General features: G+C 37.8%; 1 protein-coding gene across 6 annotated transcripts in view; it reads right to left on the bottom strand.

Annotated features, from left to right (window-relative positions):
* The window catches only part of KAT6B (lysine acetyltransferase 6B), a 158,877-nt gene that overhangs the window by 46,207 nt on the left and 88,289 nt on the right, over nucleotides 1-24,381 (bottom strand). For all 6 annotated transcript variants that reach the window (XM_074374273.1, XM_074374272.1, XM_074374271.1 and 3 more), the window contains exons 4-7: nucleotides 12,200-12,308; nucleotides 3,424-3,539; nucleotides 3,109-3,190; nucleotides 559-691 (exon numbers count right to left, since the gene is read on the bottom strand). In XM_074374273.1, the coding sequence (XP_074230374.1) occupies nucleotides 559-691; nucleotides 3,109-3,190; nucleotides 3,424-3,539; nucleotides 12,200-12,308 (440 nt within the window). The remainder of the gene's footprint in view (nucleotides 1-558; nucleotides 692-3,108; nucleotides 3,191-3,423; nucleotides 3,540-12,199; nucleotides 12,309-24,381) is intronic.

Below are 24,381 nucleotides of genomic sequence, written 5' to 3'. Positions count from 1 at the left end.
GCATGTACCAAATGGTCCTCTTTGAAGGCAAACATTAGGACAGTCATTTGCAGGTTTCTCAGAAGCTCCTATTTCATAAAAAGGATCTTAAAAAGTTGTAATACTAAATTAGCACCAGGAAAGAGAAGTACTTTTCTAAAATGCTACCTAGAGCAACAAAAGAGATTCATTATAGATGTGAACAAATCCCTCTCTTGTTTTAAAAATTCCCATAAAAATACTTATATAATTAAGCTCTTTTAGTGCTCAGCCAGTAATAAAAAAGGCAGAATGATTGTTCCAATCCGTACATTCTGCTTCTACCCTGCTGCTTGAAAAAATGTCACTTAGCATCACAAATATTGCCAACTGAAGACCCCAAAATGCCAATGGTAATTTAAAAATATTACTTTCAAAAAAAAAATGTCCACAGCTTATGCAAAAGGAGGAATACTCCTCATCCCTTGAGTTTGTAAAAAAAGAAAAGTGCTGAAGAGTTAATGGAATCTAAGGGGGTTACAATCAACTATATTTTAAAGCACAACAGAAAAGATTTCTTTTGATAAGATCTCAACCTACAACAATCGTTGCTTTAATTTATTTTTCGGTCGTCCAATGGGTTTTGCATATCGTCGTTTTATTTGTGCAGCTTTCTCATGAAGTAGTTTTCTTCCCTTTTTCTTTGGTCTGCAGACTTGGCAAATCCACATCCCTGAATTAATATATATACGAGAAAAATATTTTAATGTTTCATTTTAGGAGAGAGATTAAATATAAACTGCAGCTGTGATGAGCTGCTCGAGGATGCCTGTATGCCGAATGTTACTCTACAAGGTGGGTCATTCCCTTCTGTGGTTCTCCTCGGGACACTGTCATTAAAGGTCAATTCCCCCAGGGTCAAGGTGGTGAGAGCAGAGGGTTGTCCCTACCTTAGAACTCTTCCAATAACGCTTTTCCCAACACGTCACCGAGCCTCCCTCCACCACATGAACAAACATGAAAACCCAATCCTGTCAAAATATTATCTATCTTTTCATTTGAGGGAGACAATTTCAAATCAATCAGTTTTTGGAACTTCCAGGGGGAAAAAAACTTGTTTTATCATCTATTTTTGGAAAATTTTCTATACTAAAAATTACCAATATAAAATTTAATTTTTAAATAAAAATTTAAAAATTGTAAGTACTATGGAGCTACAATCATTAAAACTATACACCTGGCATAGAGAAACAGGTCAATGGATAAGAACTGAAAGGTCAGGACAACTGAAAAATTTAGCATATCATAAAGGTCATATTTCACATTGGTGGGGAAAGAAATAAATTCAGTAAGTAGTGCTAGAACAAACAGCTGCCTATCTGGAAGGGAAATGATTATTTCCTATCCTTTATACATATAAACCCTAGGCAGATGAATATTATATGACAAAATTAATATTACAAGTACCAGCAAAAATATGTGGATATTTATACAATCTAAGCATGACTGACATTTAAGACTGAAGCCATAAAGAAAAAGATTCATGGATATGACTACATAAAAATCTAAAGAGCTTCTACAAATCAGTAAGAAAAAGGTGAAAACCCCAATAGAAAAATGATTAATGGATAAAAGCAGGCACTTTACAAGATGATATACAAACAGCCAATAACCAAGCACAAAAAATGTTCAATCTCACTACTTGAAGAAAAAAATTATCAGACATCTTCTTCTCTATTATCAAATTGGTAAAAATTCATAATAATAAAGCTGTATTACATTGAATATAAGATACTACTAACTATAAAATGTATCTGATTTTAAAGATGTTAAAATGGTTTTTTTTTTTAAAGTGTCTTAGACTCAATGAAATACAGTCATGGTGAGTATTAAGTCACAATACAGGGAAACAAGTATTCTCACACGCCGGTGGTTGATCTGAAAACTGATACAACCTTTCAGGTACACAGCCTCTGATCCAGTTTTCCTCCCCTAGGAATTTATCTTAAGGCAATAATTGTGGATGGAAAAAAATTGGAAACATTTGTACTATCCACCACAGGAGATTGGTTAAGCAAGCTATGTTTTTTTTAATACATGGTTGCAAAATCAATTATGTTCAGGAACCACCCGGGTATAATACATGTGACTGAAGTGAAGTGAAATGCAAGGCAACAGGTGGTAGTGAGATTGAGGCAAACGGGAGAGCACATAACCCACCTACACACTCAAATTCAAAAATTAAAAAATATTGTACCAGTTCTTCTGGAAAGCATTTAAGAGAAGTCTTTAAAATACACATGCATATATCTATAACCCAGAAAATATTTCTGTGGCCCAGTCACCAGGTTTGTAACCCCTGCTCTACACATTCATTAAAAACTATGTTTAGGAGAACATTTAATGATGTGGGAATGTGAGAAGCTACTGCTAAGAGGGAAAAACCATAAATATGTACAGAATGTTCCATTTCTTTTCAAAAGGGTGTACAGGGGCAGGAAGGACTTTCTAACTGATTGCTCTTTTTACTCCTCTTTGTCAATCTGTAGTTTCTAAATCTTTCACAATGAAAATGTATGAATTCTGTAATAAGAAAGCAAAGTTATTTTTAATGTTTAATATATTAAGAAGTCTTAGCTTGGCCGACTACACAATAAACAGAGAAGAAAAATCCATATTCTTTATGGATATATCCATATAAGATAGTTTGGATCCTCATGTTCAAAATCTCAAGTAACGGACAAGAAAATGGAGATGGCTCCTGTCATAGGACTTTTTTGGAGTCATCATCATCACCATCATTGAAAACAGGCAATTTCTTACCTCTGAACACTGTACTGAATAATATGGAAGAGTATTGTAAACTTTTGACCTACCTAATCTAAATTTATTCTAATAGGGGAGTGGTCTCAAAAGAAATGGTCTTATTATCCCTATGTCTGAATTAGGGTATTTATTATATACGTTACCCCCAAACTAAATGCTGTTACACTTCTCTGCTCATGACCTGTGCCAAACCCACAAGTATAAGGAAGGTGTGAGGGATCAAAAAATGCTTAAGAAACCTGTATACTTCTGAGCTTTCAGGTATTAGGACAAGCCTAATGAGTATGTAATAAAACACATTTTTAATATGTTTTAAAAATTCACCTTTTGGCATTCTGGAAAGTGGGGGATCACAGCACTCCATATGGAATCCTCTATCGCAGGAGTCACAAAAAAGCATGTTATCCTGCAATATAACATAGTAGAGACTAATTGAGACCGAATCAACTGTAAAAGGCCACAAACTCTTACCTTATCCGATTAACAATAAAATATTGAAGGAGCACCGTGATCCCTGTCGAAATTTGACATCATGTGTATTTAAAAAGAAAATAGCAACAATCTACAGAAATGAAAAACCGTCTTAACACTGAAAGCTAACAATTTACCTGGAGATGGACTAGTGATGGCCATACTTACTGCATTTTTGCCTTGGATTCTACATGCACTGCATGTCTTGCATTCGATGCACTGCCACCTTAAGGCCTTTACATTCGTTGTTAATTCAGGACAAAATTTCAAACAGGATGGGTGTCCTATAAGAATAAAAAGCAAATTGCTTTATGGGAATGGTACCTTTTCAAACTCCCATTCCCTGATATTTAACAGATAGTGAGGATGCCAGCCAAAGAAACTTAAGAACTTGAAAACACAAAAAGATCGAAGAATCCAAATTATACTTTCCTTTCTACCTATCCTCCCACATCTGTATGTGACAGAGTGTACAAATGTTTTTCCCAAGAGGAATTTGGAAAATTTATATCAATTCCAATCACAAGTCTTGGAAAACTTCATGAAAATGTATGCTCAAATCACGCTCTCACTCCTGTGCCTTCTGCTAAAATTCTTGCCCTCACCATCGTCATCAACCACCATCCACCCCAAAGTTTTCTGGTTTGCCAGACTGTAAGGGGAGCACCATAGTTCAAACAATTCGTGCTCTCTGTGTGTAATGAAATCATAAAACTTAAAACGACAGTTAACTGAATAAAAATATGGGGCTGCTTAACATAATACAACTAACAAATGCCAAAAAGAAAAAAGTCCAAGAGTATACAAAGAATGTCCCGTTGCTGGGAACGGGAAGAAGAACCCTTGCCATCTTGCCTCTGGGTCTCTAGATTTTAATTCTCTAAGCAGGAGCAGAAACAGTGAACTGGAGAGTAAAGAAGATGAAAGATTCAGGTCAAATGGAATATGCCAAGAAGCATATCCTCAGCAAGTAGCCCCCATTTTCCTGAGTGACCCACTCTTTTAGGGTCACTTTCCATCTAGCAGCTCTCTTTCACCTCACAGAGGAAAACTGGAGACCCCAAGGGGCAACGCCATTCAAGGAAGCCAGCCAGGCCACGCTGAGCAACAGAGTCCCCCAAAAGGTCTGGGGAGTATTAGCCCAGGCTCTTTGGAAGGTGGTTCACTTTAAAATCTGATGATCTTTTATCACATAAACCTGAGATCCCCAAACTGGATTTTATTTTTCTAAATCTGGTCTTAAAATACTAAGAACACTGGTAAATCCTATGTGAAAGAACTTAAAACCAAGCTGCAAAAAAAAACCTGAGGGGTTAAAAAAAAAAAAAAAAGCAGATTCTGCAATTTCAAAACTGTTTTATAATTTCCTGACTTTGGCAGGCTCATTGTTTAAATATGTATTTTGGGTGGCTGCCAAAAAGGTCTCCTCCCTAAAGCTTAACAGGTGCTTCATAAAATTCCACCCACCAGGAGATTTAGCTTTTTGAAGTAAAAACATTCAAAATCAATCATCAATACTGTTAATAAAAGCACATTATTCTTGAGTTTAAAAAAGAAAAAAATGAAACATCTGTATTTAAGATGTTGAGCAAATAAAATGTTGTCATAGGATTATGACCTGAGGCAGGAGAGACACCCAGGCAGATGCATTTAACCTGTGACACTACTCTTTTACAAGGGCTTCTCTCATTCAAATAAATGTGGTGGGAAAAAAGTTTAAATATATAAAAATGGTATCAATCACTTCTTTCTGCTCAGGAACAGCAAACAAAGACAGCTTCCTCATTGACTTTAAGAAGTATACTCTGAAGGGGGAGGGGAAGGTGTACTTTGATCAGGGTTTTTTCCTCCTTATATATAGTCAGGGGGGTAAAAACTCAAGTTTTAAAGAATGGCAATTTAAATTCCACCCTTAAAATGGGTCCCATCAGCTTAAAAGTATACCATTTACTTTGTCTTTTTTCCCCCTCTTTTTATTACTTCCTGTAAGTCATACATCACTAGCACATATGACCGCAATTTCATGCACTAAATTTTTCTCTACATTAAAATCTGCTTTTGTACTTTGTAGTTTAATATCCAGTAACTAAGGTAATTCACATCATATTATAGCTTATTATTTATTCTCACAGACATCCTATGAAAAATACTTTTCAATAATTAATTATGCATTTTGAAAGTTAATGGATTTCAGCCAGTTTCAATCAAAAGCAAGGAATACGCTTCCTCTTGTTGCTTTCTCCTCTCACTTTTTAAGCAATATTATACCTCAGTTATGACCATTTAAGCTACCGTGTCAAATTCTACATCTTCAGCCTATCTTTCCTTTAGGCAGCAATCTTACCTTTATTTAGTTCAAGAGAATTGGCCATAGATCCCTTCCAGCTCTAAATTTCTATGATTCTGTAAAGGATGCTGAGGGATGAAGAAACATTTCCATTTTACTTTCTCACGGCCAACTTTAAAATAACACAAAAGACTGTAACTGAGTCTCGATATACTACGACACAATCTACAGTCATGAGATAAAGGACAATTGGTAATGCAATTCCTTACCTCCCATTTAGCCATTCCATAAACTCAGCAATTCCCTCTAAAATTCAGATTCTCTCTGCTGACACAGTTCATGGTGCTTTATGTTTCTGGAGCTGGTTTTACTTTTGTGGCTTGCAGTTGTTCTGATTTGAGAGCTTAAGTATGTATTCATTCACTTGTTCATTCTTATTACAAACACATATTAAGCACTAGTAGCTTACACAAGTTTCACCTAGTGAAACCAAAGGAGTACTGTTCAAAATTAAACAAGTACCAACGAGACCACAACCCAGTAGAAATGACCTTTGGAGTAAGTATTGTGAGAGAAAAAACCATGGGCAGAATAGGCAGGACAATGTCGTCCAAAGATGCCTATGCTGTAATCTCTATACCTTGTAAATATATTACCTGACATGGCAAAAGGGACCTTGCAGATGTGACTAAAGGGTAGAGGCCTCGAGATGGGGAGATTATTCTGAATTATCTAGGTACGCCCAATCTAATCACGGGTATATAAAAGCAGAGAATCTTCCAGCTGGGTTAGTAAGATGAGATGAAAGGAGGAGAGGTTCAAAACAGGAGAAGGACTCCACCCAGCTTTGCCAGCACTGAAGATGAGAGAAGGGGACAGAAGCCAAGGAATATGAGTGTCCAAGAGAAGCAGGGAGAGCCGTTCATCTGACAGCAAGAAAATGAGGATCTCAGTCCAGCATATGCAAGGAACTGAATTCTGTCAACAATTTCGTGGTAGTCTGCTATAGCAGCGATGGAAAACTATTAAAGACTCAAGACATGGGGTCCCTCAGACTGGCTATCTGACCAGCCATCTGTCCATCTGAGACACAGCAAGGAAAAGGAAAGACATTTCAGATCATATAGTCTAGCAGGAAAGACAACCATTAAACAAACAGGAGGGTGGGGTGCCTCGGAGACATGGGCGAATCCAGCTGGAGGTTAGAGGAAGGTCTTCCTCAAGAAGAGACCACACAAAGGATGAGTGGGATTAGATGAGACCATAGAGGGGCAGGGTGGGAGAAGACAGCGTGTGCGGAGGGAGAGGAGAACATGGTAACATTTGAGGAGAGGAAGAACGCGTGACAGAACTAGTGTGAAGGGGACAGGGATGCGGAACAGGGTCAACAGGCGCCCAATCCAGGAGAGTGTTTTGGGTTTGGATTCTTCCTAAGGGTATAAATGGTGGCCACTAAAAAAATTCTGTGATTTGATTTACAATTTTAAAGAGTAACTTAGGCTGCAGTATGGAAAATGGATGAGGAGAAAGAGGGTCAAGATTAGACTTAGGTTATTACATCAGCAGCTCTCATGTGGGATGTGGGTATACTGAGGAGGTGGGACATATATTAGGACATACAATCAATGCATTTTGGTGACTCCTTGTTATGAGAGAATAGAACAGAAGATGGCTTGTAGAAATGAATGAGGGGCTGGTGGTGTGCAGTTTGCTGAAATGGAAATCCCTGAGGAGAGGCAGGATGCTTGTTCGCTAAGATTTTTGTTGTTACTATTGTGGCTGTTGTTTTGGGGGAGAAGGAGCAGTGCAAGGTTCACAGCGGTTTTGGATATTATCTCTGAGGAGCCTACGGGGTGTCAAGTCAAGGAGAAGTTCTGGAGGCATTTATATCTAAGGGTCTGGAACTCAAGAGAAGCTCTGAAGCCAAGTGAGGAAACACAGCGCCAAGGACAGAAGCCTGAAGAAACATTGAGGGGGTGGAGAGAGTCCAAGGAGCTAATGGAAGATGTAGAAGAAGGGGCAGAGAGAAAACACAGAGAATACGATATCACAGAGGCCAAAGGAAGAGAACATTTCAAGGAAAAACATTCCCAACAAGTCAAATACGGCTGAGAGGAGGATTTGGTGTGGACTGAAAGATGTCCATTAGATTTCAACAAAGACTTAGAAATCACCTTTAGGTGTTGCTACATGGAGGTCACTGTTGATCAGACCAGCACAATTTTAGTGAAATAACAGGCCAGAAGCAAGGCTTCTGCATTTTGTTTCTCTGCTCAGATGGTCAATCCAACTTTGTGCTTGTGGAGAGTAGGGCTCGCCAATCCTTCTCCATCCCTGTCTGTTCCTCTTTGGATTCCTTCTTTAGGTTTCTTTCTAGTCAAGGGTCTCCTTCCAAACCTAATTATTCAATCTGTGTCTAGTCAGTGTGAAACTGGATGACTGACCAACCAAACCCTGGGGCATTTTCTCACAGTGACCTTAAGAAACTAGTGATTAAAATAAAATAAAATAAAATAATATAATATAAAATAAAATATAATCGTAAAATTATGTATCTATATCTATCTCCATATACTGCACCTACCAGCTCACTCTGGGGGCAGAAGGCAGGCAAGTTTTGTTCAGGGCTAACACACAGATAAAGACAAACCCAGGAGAGACTTCAGGTCTCCTGAGGGCGGACAGATACCTGATGCCACGGCTCTGGCTCCCTTTACTACACAAAGGTGATCTCCTTGCTCTCCCAGCTGCATCGCAGCAGCCTTTCTGCCTCCAGTTTCAATGAGCTTCCACTTAGAATGATGCTGTAATTTTGAACTGTGCACTTATCTTAGATTTGCTAATTTGAAAACACACATGCACACAACTCATCTGTAAGTAAGATTTAACCACCCAGCAATCTGAGCAGCAGACACAAAATTTCATTTGGTATAATATCTAATACTTATGTGAAGCTAATTAAAGATAATTTGGTCTTAATGAGGCAAAGAGAATATAACAGTGTTAATTTCAAAGCAGGCTGATCCATGAAAGTCAAGTAAAATCACTTCCTCATCCCAACATTTCCCTAGACCTAAAGACTATGTGATGATTCCCACATACACAATCGTGGCTCGAATAATCCTTCACGTCTGTCACTGACAACTCCGCATCATTATCTCACTGGATTCTCACAACAGCCCTGTGATGCAGGGTGCAGACGTCACCCTCCGAATTTCACCAGTGTGTAAAGCACACTCCACGGCCAGAAACCAGAAGAAAACTGGGACACCGCATTGGAGCCCCTTGCTATGTACCTCACGTCACATTTTTACCACCTGAAAATTTCCATTATTTTTTTGAAAGAACTTTTAGCAGTAAAAACACTGTTAAAGAAAATACTGCCCATTTGCAGTTATTTTCTTAAAAACAAGAGAAATTTCTAATTGGCTTTACTTTATGATGTAAGCAGAAGGAAACATTTATTACTTAGGCCTATGAAATCTAAACAGTCTAAATGTGACATCATACAAAAGGTACGTCAGACAGAGGTGACTAAAACCCAACAGGCACATATTGCAAACACACATAAGAATGATCTTCCTCATGGGCTGCCGTCTAGATTTCCTTTTTTGGGGTTTTATACTGCTATGGGTTCCCCCACCCCCACATAAGCATCTTACATTCCTTTGAACATCAGAAACAGTCCAATTCAATTCCGAAACCAATGGACTCTGGATTGTTAAGACAGCAACCATTTCCATACGGCCAAGCAAGGGAACCCGCCATTCTGTAATTCCTGCTTGAGACACTGGACTGAACCATGACAATGGGGCCCCCACCACTACTGGAGGATGCTGATGAGCCAGGCCAGCCTATTTTATTTCTTCCCTATAATTACCAAGGTGTCACAACATAGCATTGTAAGTTCAAGAATCTCCCCAAGCTCTCTAAGAAGAACCATATTTTATTTTGATCCTTCTATTTGAAGACTAGCAAGTAACAAAGTCCACTCATCTGATCTACCAAATGAAGTAAATGTCTACGATGCACCTCCCCCTAAGTTAAGGACAATAGTTTTTCTTTCTTTTTTTTTTTGACTAAAGTAGCTAAATCCAGACTGGCATGGTACACTCAAGGGAAGATTAAGTGAACCTTAACACTAGCGCCAGATCACATTGCGGACGGAGTCCAGAGGAGCACTCTGAGCCATCCTCTATCCTAAACAAAGGGACAGGATGACCCCAGGGCTTGAATTTCTGCCATGACCCATACCTCAACTCCAAAGCCTCTGGCTCGTTCTACCTGGATGGAGGGGGAAAGTCTGGCTCACAAAATGACTCTGGATAGAAGACAGCCTCCTCAATCTATTCTTCTCCATTTGTTAAAAGAAAAAACAAGAGCATGTTTTTGAATACTCCTACACACCCTGGAAAAGCAAGAAACTTCAGGGGAAAAATTTTTTTCAGTGACCTCAAAGTGTAAAAGAGATCAGAATTCTCCTTTGGCAGGCCTTCAATCTGGGGGAAATGAAGGGAGATTGGTTACATCAGAAAATCTAAGATCTACCTGTTTAGAATTACACCTTTATACCTTGTGAAAGAGGCCTTGAAGTTCTGATCTAGAAGATAATGATCTCTTATCAACTCAAGTAAGAGTATCACCAGAGGTAAGGAAATATATGAAGGGAACTTTTCTTCCCAGATTTAAGTACATCTTTAATCTGTCTAGGTGCCCAGACAAATAGATACTCAAGAAATAAAACCGTTAAGGGTGTTTTTAAGTACCACCTTAAAAATCACAAAGGGTAAACCCTAGACAAGTAAACACCACGAAATTTATCAGGCAGTTACACAAAACAATAATTCATTCAGTATGAACCTCGTGAGAAAACCCAAAAGGTAACTATAGAGTCCAAACTGATGACTAAGGCACTACCTCACCAGGATAAAACAAGGAGATTGTAGGGTTGAAATTTATTAAACTGAACATACGGATAATGTTTCCTTGCCCTTTTGTCACTGTCCACGATAGTGTGGGCAGGTGAAAGAGTTTTAATGAATCTGTGAAGCCCATCAAAAAGACTGTCAGAAAGCATTTCTCAAGCAGAGTTTGAAATGTCTTATTTCCAAGGCTCTCTGCTCCTGGTCAGGTCCTAAAAGCTGCAGAACCACATAAGGCCTATCAAGTCAAGCCTTCATAGGAGGAGGAGGAATCCTTACACAACACTGCCATTCCTCAGCGTGGAACGGTTTCTCTAGCCAACCATCAAGGAGCTGTCATAAATGATGATAAGATTTTAAATTATGTGCAGCAATCAAGGATGACAATATCAAACATGCCAAACCCCTCCAAAACAACAACAATAACAAAAAACCCACAATGGCTGGCACTACCCGAGTACAGCTACCAGAGCTGCTCTAGACCCTGTGCTAGGCTATTTACTTGTGCTCTTTCCTTTACCTTTCATACAACTCACGAGGTCGGTGTTACACACCATTGTCTCTAGTTTTCTAATGAGGAAACTGAGGTCAGAATGGTTAAGTAACTCATTCAAGGTAAAGGAGCTCTGGCTGGCTCTCTAGTTAGCTCTGAACCACACTATATTAAACCGACTTCCTGAATGAGAGCATGCTGTCGTGTGCTGCACGTTTGTTGATGTTTTTAAAGATTTAACTATAACCAGAGAAATGCTCGGTCATTAATTTTAAAATAGTATTTCGGGATGGGGGAGAGGTTTCAGTATGCTGGGGAAAGAAAATTTAAAGATTAACACAGAGATTAATTATTCAAAACCCAGTCACTGCCACTCACTCTGTTGAGATATATATACATATACATGTGCATATATATCTGTATATGGGTACGTGTCTGTATAGACACAAATACATATAACCATATACATCTCACCTGCGCAAACTATCACCTGCTTAACAAGAAGGAAGATTGGCTAGTAAGACAAATTCTTTTAATATAAACACAATCTGACTTTTAATTTCCTATGCTGAGAAAAGGGCAGAGGTGACAGCAACCTGGAAAATGCTTTTGGGCATTGCAATTTGCCAATGGCCCAGTGTCCCTAGTCAGCAATTCCTTGATTTCAATATCACTTTCTGCCTTGACCACCCTTTACCTATCTTATTCTGGGCAATTTGAATTTCTTCTGTGCTGGATGACTTCTTGATTCCTTCACTGCAGTTTCCAGAATACTGTCCACCCCTCTCAGTCACACAGAGCTGGGCTGTAATAGCACGTTTTACCAGTAGGTGTCATGACCTGAAACACTACATATTCCAACTTAAGTATCTCTTAAACTGGGACTTCAGGTTATAGAAAACAAGTGACTCTAGCTGTATTCAGTTTGAAAGTTTAGAATTTTCTACCCTGAATTTACCTGCAATGTAAAATTCTCCACATTAAATTATCAAAGCTGGTATGAAACCAAAGTTCAATTTAAAATAATAATACATAACATTATATAGACATATATAACATTTTTTATGTCAGTACTAATATACTCACTTTTCCACCCCCTACCTGCATTTACTTTTTTAAATGTAAAACTTACACTATTACCAAACAATTGTTTTAAATAACACATACTGCTTGGATGGAGAGAAACTGCATGTGGCTATAATGGGGAGTCACTGCACACACATATAAAAGATGCCAACTTACCACTACTGCCACAGTCTGCACAAGACAGGAGTTCTTCTGGCTTCTTTTCACGATTTGATTCTTTTGTCCCCAAACAGAAGCTACATATTGGAATGGGATCAGCACGGGGCTATGACAAAATTAAAATGAAAAAAAAAAAAAACTGTTAGTTTTCCATTTCAAAATTAAAAACATTAAAATCAAAAGCTTCTTATGTATTTCTTTAACAAAGAAAAACTGCTGAATAAGGTATTCAGATCAACATTTCCTGCTAATAAAAAAACTCAAATTGTTTGATTCTGAAGTATTGCCTGAATAATGCATTTAAGTGTAATGTATAAGACTCGGAAGTAATTTTTAAGCCAATGAAAACTAAAACCTTTATATATTAACTAACCTTCCTGAAACGAACATTAAGAATTCATTTGAAACCTCAATCATTCCCATAATCTATATGCCTATAATAAATGGATTCATCTATTCGGTATTAAACTCTACAGATATCTAGTTAGACCAGATTGTTTAAACTTTATCAAATGTTTTAGTAGAGGTTAATATTATTAATCTAGTAAATATGACATAAAATACTGGTATGTTTTTATGTGACATAATAACAGAGTTACAACTAAGCAAAGAAGTTTAAAATTCTGTGGGATCACTTAAGATGATCAAGAGACCATTAACAAGGCCTTTCTGGCACCAAGGTCTTCAAAAATAAACCACAGCATGCCACACAAAGGAGATAAACTCTCAGTCTCTGACATTCCCACTTTAATAAAAGAAACAACAAAACATTTGTCTAACCCCCTAGCACCCCTTTAACTCTCACTAAGGAAATTGCTTTTAAGAGTGTATAAATCTGCATAGATTTCAGTGCCGCAATTGTTATTTACGACCACCGGTGACACTGGTATTCCCATCCGTATGAAGAGTTGACTGTGCCTACAGATCTGGTCACGTTATTTTGAACAGACAAAGCTGTATGAAAACTAAAATTTTACTGCCTACTCCAAGCTTCACACCTGTTGTCTGCTAGCCATCTGAATTTAACTATAATGTATTTATATTTGAATTTCATGAATCAAAAATTTAGGGCAAGAAAGCAGCATAATCACCAATTTTTTAAAATGTAAATTAAAAACAAGATTTTGCTAGGTCTAACTTTCTAAATATACATCAGCATAGAATAAAGTGCATTTGTTCAGCCACTTTATTCCAAACACTGAAACACTGCCTGATGCACAGTAGGCACTCAAGATATATTTGCTAACTATATAAAAATATATATTTGAATAAATGAAAGAAACCTATGCTAGTTTAAAAAATCCTCACCTATAAGATAATATTTCAGATGGTTATGATTCCAAACAAACATCTTGGTTCAATGTGACAACATGCCATCAAAAACCAGAATCTATCTTATGACCATGCATTTGCGTAACTGTTCACTGTTAATTTCATCTTACAATATAATATAAATGTTCAGTATCTTGCCTTTATTTTTGGTTTAATTTGTCCTTTTAACATGCACAGGCTTTACTTTCTGAGGGAACTATGCAAATATATTTTTGTAGCCTCAGTTAAAAAGCTGAGTATAAAAAATGTACTAGGAAAACCAAAAAAGACAAGCTACAACAAATTGGTCATTGACTCCCGCCACAAGTTTTTAAATGCTAGATAATCAGCACCGCAAAATTATGGATCCACAGTTATTACTTGCAACTGCTCAACTGCAGTACCTTGGGAACACTTTTGTTCCTTTAAATAGCAATTAAAAGAACAATCTGGTTTTCAAGTGACAACATTCCCCTGATACACTCTAGCTGAAACCCAGTCCCTGTACTAATGGGATTCCTGCTTTCATTTGATATAACAATGCTCAAGCCATTGCTGCCATGCTTGCAGTGATAAATAATTTACAAAATGTCACGTATCATTCATGCAACGAAACAAATCCAAATCTGCAATCCCATTTTTCTTTCCAAGATGGATTTTTAGCTGTAAGAAAGACGTGGCCATCAGCCAGCACTCATGCTCATTTTTAGTTTTTAACTAAAGGTAACACAAAGGACAAAGGTTGCTAGTAGTTCATGGCCAGAAAGACTGATGTCCCACGCTCTGCTCAGTAATAGAAAGCGTAGATGATATCGCTTCACGCTACATTCAAGTGAGCCCCACCATGCTGATGTATGCTCACAACCATTTATTTTAGGGATAACTATCTCACAATACTCTATAAAACCACTGCATTATACAGAAGTGTCTGCCCTGCTGAATTATTGATAATTCAAAGCACTTTTTGCTAACCTCAGTACAGCCGAGTCTAATTAACTTTAGAAAATTGTCACTTGTATGAAATGAAACTTTCACAGTAATGCATGTAAATGGGTCATGGAATTATTATGATTCACTATTCTCAATCAGACTACATATAAACTCTATCAAAAAATAATCCCTGGTAATAGAGTAAAATGGATTGCAGTCAGAAAAAGGTCTGAATAAACGGTAACTCAATTCTACCCAAGTCCACAGTAGACAAGTCATATTTAAGAGGTCTGAAAATGGAACCAAACATCTCCCAATTCAGCATTCCTTTCTTTGAAATGTCACAAAAGCACCTAATCTGTTGATCACATTTTCTTATCAACATGCCTGACTATTTCAATCTAATCTGGAGAATGGACACCCATGGAGAGGTTTAAACTCCGTAAACTGCTCAGGAAGCACTCCTTCCTTGCTCGCAGGTAATGGTCCCAGAGTAGCTGCGAGGCGAGAGGCCACTCATACAGGCGCTCACTTCATCACCTTAACAATCCTGCCAGGAATGTATATTATCACGCCCACTGTAGGAAAGAAACTGAGGATCTTAGAAGTGAGGTAACTTTTTCAAAGCTGCACAGGTTCAAGTGTGGAGCCGGGATGCAAATATAAGTCTGTCTGCACTAAAGCCCACTTCTCACCTTTACTATCTCCCCTCCCCTTCTCTCCTCTCTCCAGAAGAACAAATGTTTAAAAATTATCTTTCCATCAGCAGTGATAACTCTGTACTAATGTGCTCATAATCTCTTTCATTCAATTTCTCCCATGACTAATGGCATATGTTTTCAAAACTATTTAAAAAGCAACCACTAAAGGCCATAGATTATTTATTAATTACAATGGGGAAATAGTATCTTTACAATGAAAAAATCTGGTAGATACCTCCTTAACCAAGTTATCAAACCTATCAACCATTATGGGACAAACTGACATCTAAGAATGGCACTGAAGGACTCAGCACTGCCTGATCATGTTCTTGCTGGAAACATCTACCCTGAATCTAATCATAAGGAGACAATGAGGCAAATCCAAATTTAGGGACATTCAGTAAAACAACTGGCCTGGACTCTTCAAAAAATGTCAATGTCATGTAAGACCCCCAAAAAGGGCAGAACCAATTTAGGCGACTAAAGTAGCATGAAAACTGAGTATCATTTGTGATCCCTGCTTGGATTCCAAATTTTTAAAAATAAATACCTACAGCTATGAAGAACATTATTTGGATAACGAGAGAAATCTGCACTAAATAGCAGACAATATATAAACTAGATTGTGATTATATAGGAGGATGTCCCTGTTCTTAGGAGTTACGTGCCAAAATACTTTGGAGTGAAGTGTCATGATGTCTGTATAACTTGAGCTCAAACGATGCAGGGGGTGAGTTGGGGGAAATCCTATGTGTATTACTGTGTGTGTGCGCAGAGAGGGATAGAGAAAGCAAATGTGGCAAATGTTAACCGTTGGTGAATCTACGTGAAGGTACATGAGTGTTCATTGCATTATTCATTCAATTTTTCTGCATGTTTACAATTTTCCAAATAAAACATGGGGGAGCACTATCAAAAAAAAAAAGATCTAGAATGCATTATTATATAGTTGGATTACAGCATTTATAAAATAAGTATCTCAATCCAAATACTGATTCACAGGAAACACAGAGGACAAAGGAACATATCAATCTACCTAGCAGAGGGATGCAAGTACCAAAACTCTCCAGGACAAATGACCCAGTTTCTTCAACAAATAAATTAAAGGGAGACAGAGTGAGCGAGCAAGTTCTTACTTGTAGATATGGAAGAACCAATAGGTTAAGAGAGATTTAAAAGGCTTATCAGCCAACTTACAAGGTATAATCCATATCTTGATCGTGATTCAAATAAACTGTAAAACAAAATGAAATGCAACGACCTGTTGAAGGAACTGGGGCTAGTTCGCCTGGAAGAGACTGACGGACGGGGAGAAGTCGGTGTCTTCATCCAGGGAGAGAGGTCAGATTGTTCTCTTTGCCTCCAGAGGATAAAACCCAATAGGGGTTATTGTAAAGAGAGTTAAACTTTCCAACAGAGCTGTCCATTAATAATATGAATTTTTTCTTGTTTATTTTTTATATTGTGGTAAAATATACATAACATAAAATTTGCCACCTTAACCATTTTTAAGTGCACAGTTCAGTAGCATTAAGTATATTCACAATGTTATACAACCACCTTTGCTCTCCAGGACTTTTTCATCTTCCCAGTCTCCATTAAATACTAACTCCCCACTCCCCACAGTCCCAGGCAACAACCCTTCTACTTTCTGTCTCCATGGATTGGCATAATCTGGGTATCTCATATAAGTGGAATCATATAGTCTGCATGCGATGAATTATTCCTAAAGCAGCTGGACCCTCACCATAATCAGAAGAGGCCATGGAAGGGCTGGATGGACACTATCAGGATGGCGAGGATGCCACAGTGGACAAGGAGCCTCCCGTGAGTTGGGGTCTGGGACATTCCAAAAGCCCTTTCCAGATCATATAGCTATGGTACCATGGCTGGATAATCTCTAACACCCTTCCCAGCTCAGCTCTAACTTTTTATTGCTTCTATAATACTCTAAAAGACATTTTAAGAGTCTTCGGGACCTTTGATATCAAAATGAAATAGCCTCTTCTGAGGAAATGTTCTTTAAATCCAAGGCAACGCATTTTTTGTAAGTTTTATATTTGCTTATACCTACTTTTGTTTCTGCCCTGAAGGAAAAAACCATGCTTGTTAGTCTTGTTAGTCTTGTTAGTCTAAGTAACAGACCAAAAAAAAAAAAAAAGTTGATGCATAGATCAGAGCCAGGGGCATCCAGGCTCACAACCTCTTTCTGACAATGACACAAAACGGTTTTTTGTCTCAATGGTCTCCATTCACTATGATTGGGGACCTTGACCTCTCTTCTCATAGTCTCTTATGGATTTATCTCCTGGAGTCATCTACAAAATTTCTTGAAACTACTTATAAAATAAACACCATTTTAGTAATTCCAAGTGTTAAAAAGAACTCAGCGATTCTTCATTCATATATTCAAATCTGTATCAGGGAAAGACCTGCAATTTAAATTCTGTTGTCTGAGCCTTGGGTTCCCTCATTTGCAAAAGGGCACAGGAACGTCCATGCTGTCCAGCTCTGGGGTTGCTAAAGTTCCCACGTGAGTGAGTGAAGCACTTTGTAAACTATGAAGTTCTATTCAAACACTGTTACAATTATTGCAAAATTCACTCTGGCTATAAAAACAAACAGGCAAACAAAAAACTTTAAGCTTCAGGTCCTTAATAAACATCAGCGCGAGTGATTTGTTCTGGAGTTTAGGATTACCCTGTAAAAAACGTATGTTGTGAGCCCCCATGATAAATATTCATCTTAGAGGGGTTTCGGTTTTTTGTTTTTGGTGAATAAATCAGGGAGTTCAGGAACAGGGCAAAAAATGCCTCCTCCTGATTTAACAAAAGGAAAGCTCAAAGGAAAAGAAAAAGAAGTCAAAGGAAGAAAAGCACATATATATATAAAATCTTAAACAAATAATACCACAAAAGCAAACAGAGATGAATATAACTCTTTTACACCCCAGTATCAAACAGTTCATCTTTGGAGAATGTTCTCTACACTTAAGTTCAGACGACTCAACTCAGTAACTCCAAAACAAGCTGTTGGAAGGGGCTGTTTTATCTCTTCTGTATGTCTAATTTGTACCTTCTTATCATTTCGAGCTGAAATTTGAGGATGAGGCACTGCTCACCGAAACGTTTTTCTCAAGTGTCTCGCTTGGGCTGGACATGAACCCTGTGTAACAGGCCTGGTGGCTCTTCCTGTCTCCGTTTCACAGGTTAAGTTAAAGCCTCCCTGCGGCTCACAGGTTAAGTTAAAGCCTCCCTGCGGCTCACAGCTATTAAGACGGGGAACCCAGCCTGCTGACTCCGTGTTCCCATGGTTGGTCCCTCACTTCCTTTGGAGCTGGATTCAGGTATCACCTTATCAGGAGGGCTATCCTTGACCATTCTCTCTAAAACTGCACTCTACCAGCATCACTCCGGCTCCTTCACGCCGTGCTTTTATTCTTCTGCACAGCACTCAGCACTATCTGACATGTGATGCATCATTTGTCTATTTTGTTTCACTTTACTAAACATCAAGAGGGCAGAGATTAGTTGCTACAGCTCCAGCCTCAAAGCACATTTGTGGAATAAATGAATGAACAAATGGTCAACAGACTGTTTTCAGGTTCAGAACTGGTTCTTCCGGTTTCACAGGTCCCAAAATACTGACTACTGTTCTTTATTTTAATGTGTATCTTTAACAGCTACAAAATGAAGCAACCATCAATGGCAAGGTAGGTTTCATTACTGTGTAAGTTGAATGCTTTTTTTCATCCTCTGACCATTTGTAATAAATGACACTTATGTTTGGACATTAACTGTACTTCCTTGGGTAAAATCTGACAAGACAGAACCAAAATTTTAAAATCAGCTGGGAGGAAAACTGCTTCACCACTACCTCAAGTGCTAACTTAAGGCTCACTCAGTAACAGCCACTATAGGTTTTAAGTAAGATAGATTTGGGGCCACGCCCAGCTGTCAGTAACCCCCACACCCTCGCTTTCCCTCTCAAGAAATAACATGTATTTTTTTAAAAAAAAAAGTCAAGGAAGATGAATACACTGCAGTGAAAGTGATTAAATAATTTTTTTTTAAAAAAAGCATTCATCTGTTCAATCAATTTTTAAAAATATTTTACCAACTTTGGTGTTTTATTATTGGTAATGAATTATTTTCTACAGACTGTACACCCAATGGCACTGGGACAACAGAGGTTGAAAATTGTTCATGTTGTTTTTAGGTAACATAGTAACTTTTGTTTTTGGCCACTTCAGCACTCTGCTTGACACTTATAAAAAACTAGACTTCATTTCTTGCCACTTAACCCACTTATTCAACTGATCTTTGTCTGAACAGATCAAGCTCACTTCTAATTAGGATATAGATCATGCACACTCAGGATTTTCCTTTACAGCAAGCTGCTTAAAATGTGGTCTTGGGAAATATACTAACTCTAAAAGTAGAGACTTTCTGTGATTATCTAAAGCATTTAATTTTTTTACTAGTGGTAACTTGTTCCCGTCAGCATGTGCTGGAACAGCGGTCAGTGCAGCCACTTCTCTGCAAGGTTTGGTGAGCAGCACCCTTCACTGCAGCGCAGGGGCCACTTCAGAGCCTCGGGGACCCAACAGAACTCTGTTCACAACAGGTCTGCCGCCATTTTCTCTCCACTTGTGAACCTTTTTGTTTTATTCTAAGGCAATTCTGGCAATTCTGTCATGCATTTTGACCTGAATAGATGACTAAATAATTTCTTCCAGAAGATAACTGGAGATATACTTATTACAAGACTCTTCATAGGCAACAATTTTACCATAATTTTTCTCTTGCCATATAGATTTTTATTCTATCACCTCCCCTGCTCATTATACTCCTCTGTGGGTAATTGGTTCTGTGAGGGAGCAGTACATCATCCCCACTGACTCTGGACTGAGTCTCTGTATTACTCAGGGCAAAAGGATTTATTGTTGCTAATGTATGGAGATCTTGAATGTGACTGCTGTATTTTACCCCCTTGTCACAGTCAAGAGGGTTCTCTCTATTTTAAGAGTGACAACGAGTAAATTAAATCTAATAAAATAAAAATATTTAAAAGCATCCCTACACATATCCATAAATATATCACTTCTTTTTTTCATTTAAAGAATCACGTAAAAACAAAAACAATATCCAATGACCACACACTGGGAAATTCCCATAATCAAAGGCTGATTCAGAAGTATAAAGTAATAAAAGCTTAACCACAAAGGAATAAGAAGAGGAGAGAAGGGAAGATTTTCTAAGAAAATCAGTCACAATAGTTATCAATTTATGGAGCTAATTGAAATGCTCACACTGTATCCTGTAGTCTAGAACTTGTTCTCATTAGGCAGGTCTGCCATTTATAAGAGAGCTGATTAAGGAAAGCGATTCTGTTGGAAGGAAACACATCTAATCCTGCACACTGCATTTAATAACGTCTCATTTGCTCTCTTTTTTTGGGGGGAGGGGGTTGTATAGATGAGGCCTACAAACTGGGTGGGGGGTTGGGATGAAATAACTGCCTTCCCCAGGGTCTTTAATTTCTTATCCGGACAGGGACTTGGCTTTTAAGATTTCATCTGACAGTCTCTCCTACACCCCTACCATTACAGACTGCAGACACTGCATTTATCTTCTTAAGAGGGATCAAAGTCTGATTTAACACAGCTGGAAACTCAACACATGGTTACAGGAAGTCAGTTTAGGATTCACAAACTATTTTCTTCAGCAAATCTGTCACAATATTAGCAATGTAATATAAACCCTACTCTAGATTTTGAAAAATGGAATTTTAAAATCAATTCATATTCAAGTGTCACAAATCTAATAGCTTCTTTTTTTTTTTTTTAGACTTTTTTTAAAGAACAGTTTTAAGTTCACAGCAAAATGGACAGGAAGGTACAGAAATTTCCCAGATAACCCTTGCCCCCACGCATACACAGCCTCCCCCACTATCAACACCCCCGACCAGAATCATACATTTGCTATGACGGATGAACTTACACTGACACATTATTATCATCCAAAGTCCACAGATTACATTAGGGTTCTCTCTTGGTGTTGTAAGTTCTACAGGTTTGGACAAATTTATGATGACATGTACCTACCATTACAGTATCATACAGAGTATTTTCACTGTCCTAAAAATTCCTCATGCTCTGCCAATTCATCTCTCCCTCCCCCTCTAACTCCTCAGTGATCACTGATTTTTTTTTTTTAATGTATCCCTAGTTTTGTCTTTTCCAGAATGTCATATAGTTGGGACCATACAGCTGGCTTCCTCACATGCCCGAGGTCATCTGTTTTAATGCAGATGTGGTGCCTTATATACAACCCCACCCAGGCATGATATGAATGTAAACATTCTTGTTACCAACTCCACCAGGAGAAACCTGCATTAACGTCTCAGAGACACAGGCAACTGAACTGACTGTAATTACACACAAACAGGGAAGGAGAATGAAGAGATGAGACACAGGTAGATTGATATTAACAAGCTAGAAAAGTCACATGGTAGGTAGTCACTTTCTTAATAATGCCATCACCACCATTGTCCCCTCCAACAACGTTCTGCATTCAGAGATTAACCTGGCAGTTCAGATCCTATGCACTATTCAACGAGTTACTAATATTTACTCAGCACCCAAGTATGCCAAGTATAATATAATTGTTATTTCAAGTGTTTGTCTTCCCAGAACCAATAAAAGTAGTACAATTCCATTATCACACTTAATTCTCAATTGCCCTGTGAGCACATTAAAGCATCTGGTGTACACAATTTCCATGCCCCTGACTTTTCTGTTTGTGTTTTCTTCACTTTCAGACCACGTTTGATCCTTTCAATTACAGTAGTCATAAGCAGCAGAAAGGGAGGGTTGCTTTGATATTTACTACCTGAATGTCGAGAGCTCTGACCTTGCTCTTTTGGACTCTGCCCTAAATCTTTTTGTAGTGGAGGTTCTAGACCTACTACTAATGCTTTAGGCCAGGCACCAACCTAGCACTTACATGAACTGATCAGTCTCTGGTCTTCTAACATCACTGCAGGCTGGGCAGGAAGGACATGGAACATAAGCCCCTCGCCTGTCCATGCAAACTCAAGCAAGGCTGGGAAAAGAAACACCAGCAGGATGGGCTTTCCCCCAGGGCAAGGATTTTTAAGCTCAATTTCCTAGAACTTCAAGAGTACAGAAACCTACTAAAGGGTATACAGGAGGCAGAAGAAAGCTCTATATTTTTGTGAATTTTTTTTGCATATTTTAAGTCAAAGTTTAGTACACTGTGAGCTCTCTGAAGAAGATCCTTAATCTTAATTACTGCACACCATGAAGAACTATATACACTGTAGATATTTGATAAGTATCTGTTGAATATATAAATGTAACATTTCACAGACTTGGTACTTTCTCATCGTTTTCTGAATTACATTCTTATTTTAGTATAAATGGCAAATAAAAAGCTAATGGAAAGGCACATGATATAAGGGAAAATAAACACTTCAAATGTTTGCCCATGTAAAACCTTCACGTTACATCCACCACATGTACATTTTTAAACTGTACCATTTTGACCATTTTTAAATGTAAAGTTCAGTGTAAAGTACATTCGCAGTGTTGGACAACTAAGTTTAGGTATATTTTACATATAATGAAATGTACAATTCATTGAGTTTTAGTTTTGTCAATTGCTTTTCCTATATTATTAATATGATCATATACTGTTTATTTTAGAATATTAAGTCAATCTTGCATTTCTGGATAAACCCCATTCTGGATAAACCTCATAATATGTTGTCCTTTTTACATATTTCTGGAGTAGTTTTACTAATATTTTTTGAAAAATTTTTGTGTTTATGTTCATAAGGAATACTGTTCCATAGTTTCCCTTTTTTGCAATGTCTTTGGTTAGTTTTGGTATCAAAGTAATGCTGGTCTCATAAAATAAATTGGGATGGGTTTCCTCCTACTTCCTGAAATAATCTGCATTGTTAAATGTTTGACAGACTTCACCATTAAAGTTGTCTGTTGACTGAGCCTGGAGTTTTCTTTGTAGTACAGTTTTAAAATTATAAACTCAATTTCTTTAATAGATATACAGCTATTCAGAGTTTCTATTTTGTGTGTATGTGTCAGCCGTGGTGATTTGGGCATTCAAGGAATTGTCCAATTTCATCTAAGTTGCCCAATTTATTGGTATAAAATTGCTCATAATATTCCCTTATTATTCTTTTTTATGTCTTCAGTGATCTCCCCTCCCATTCCTGGTATTGGTAATTCGTGTTTTCCCTTTATTTTTGATTGACCTACCTGGAGATTTCTGAGTTGTATTGATATTTTCAAAGAATCAGCTTTTATCTATCCTATTTACTTTCAATGTTCTTTATATGAAGAAAAATGTTGATTTTTGTGCAGAAAGCTGATTTGTTATCATCACTATCATTATCATTTTTACTCTACTACAACAGATAAAGCCATGTGGTTATTCAGAGCAACACTCTCTTTTCCTTGGAATGAGAGCAGAGGTTCTACGCACTCTACTCTGGTGCCACATCCACTCCTGGGAGGCTGGGGACAGGGAGAGGGTAACAGCTGCTACTTCAGTAGAAGAAGAATCCTACCAAGAATTGCTCTCTGCACAGTGGTTCTTAACCAGGTGTAAACATCAAAGTCCTATGTAGCTTTTTTAAATTGTACACGCCTAAGCCACACCCGTGCATTTTGATTAAATACGTCTGGGGTCAACTTAGGCATCTTGATTTTTCATAAGCTTCAAGGAGATTCTCATGGTACCCAGGATGAGAATCACAGCTCTGAATGATTAGGACATTAAGCAGTTTATGCTCTGAAGAGTGTGAGGAGTGTAAGAGTAAATTCAGAGCAGAGAGGCTACTAAGAATATGCTGCCTACTCTTCATAACTGTGGGCCTGAAGGTCTCAGACACATGAACGAGTTTATGTACATGTACATGCTTTAAAAGTAGGAAAAAAATACATGTGTTGAAAACACAGGTTAAATTTCTTCAATACAAGGGCTGATTATTTTGTTGATTTTCAAGTAATACATACTTTATATATCATGGTTAAAAAAATTCAAACAGTACAAAGACATTCAGAATAGAAACTAAGTCTCCCTCCTATGTTTAATCCCTGGACACTCAAATCCCCTTTCTTTTTATTTCTTAATTAATTAATTAATTGAAGTACCATCAGTTACCATGTATCAATTTCTGGTGTACAGC

The sequence above is a fragment of the Camelus bactrianus genome, chromosome 11, assembly GCF_048773025.1.
Source record: "Camelus bactrianus isolate YW-2024 breed Bactrian camel chromosome 11, ASM4877302v1, whole genome shotgun sequence".
In the NCBI taxonomy this organism is placed as follows: domain Eukaryota; kingdom Metazoa; phylum Chordata; class Mammalia; order Artiodactyla; family Camelidae; genus Camelus; species Camelus bactrianus.
The sequence above is the reverse complement of the archived record's forward strand: the minus strand, read 5'-3'. Positions and strand labels throughout refer to the sequence as shown.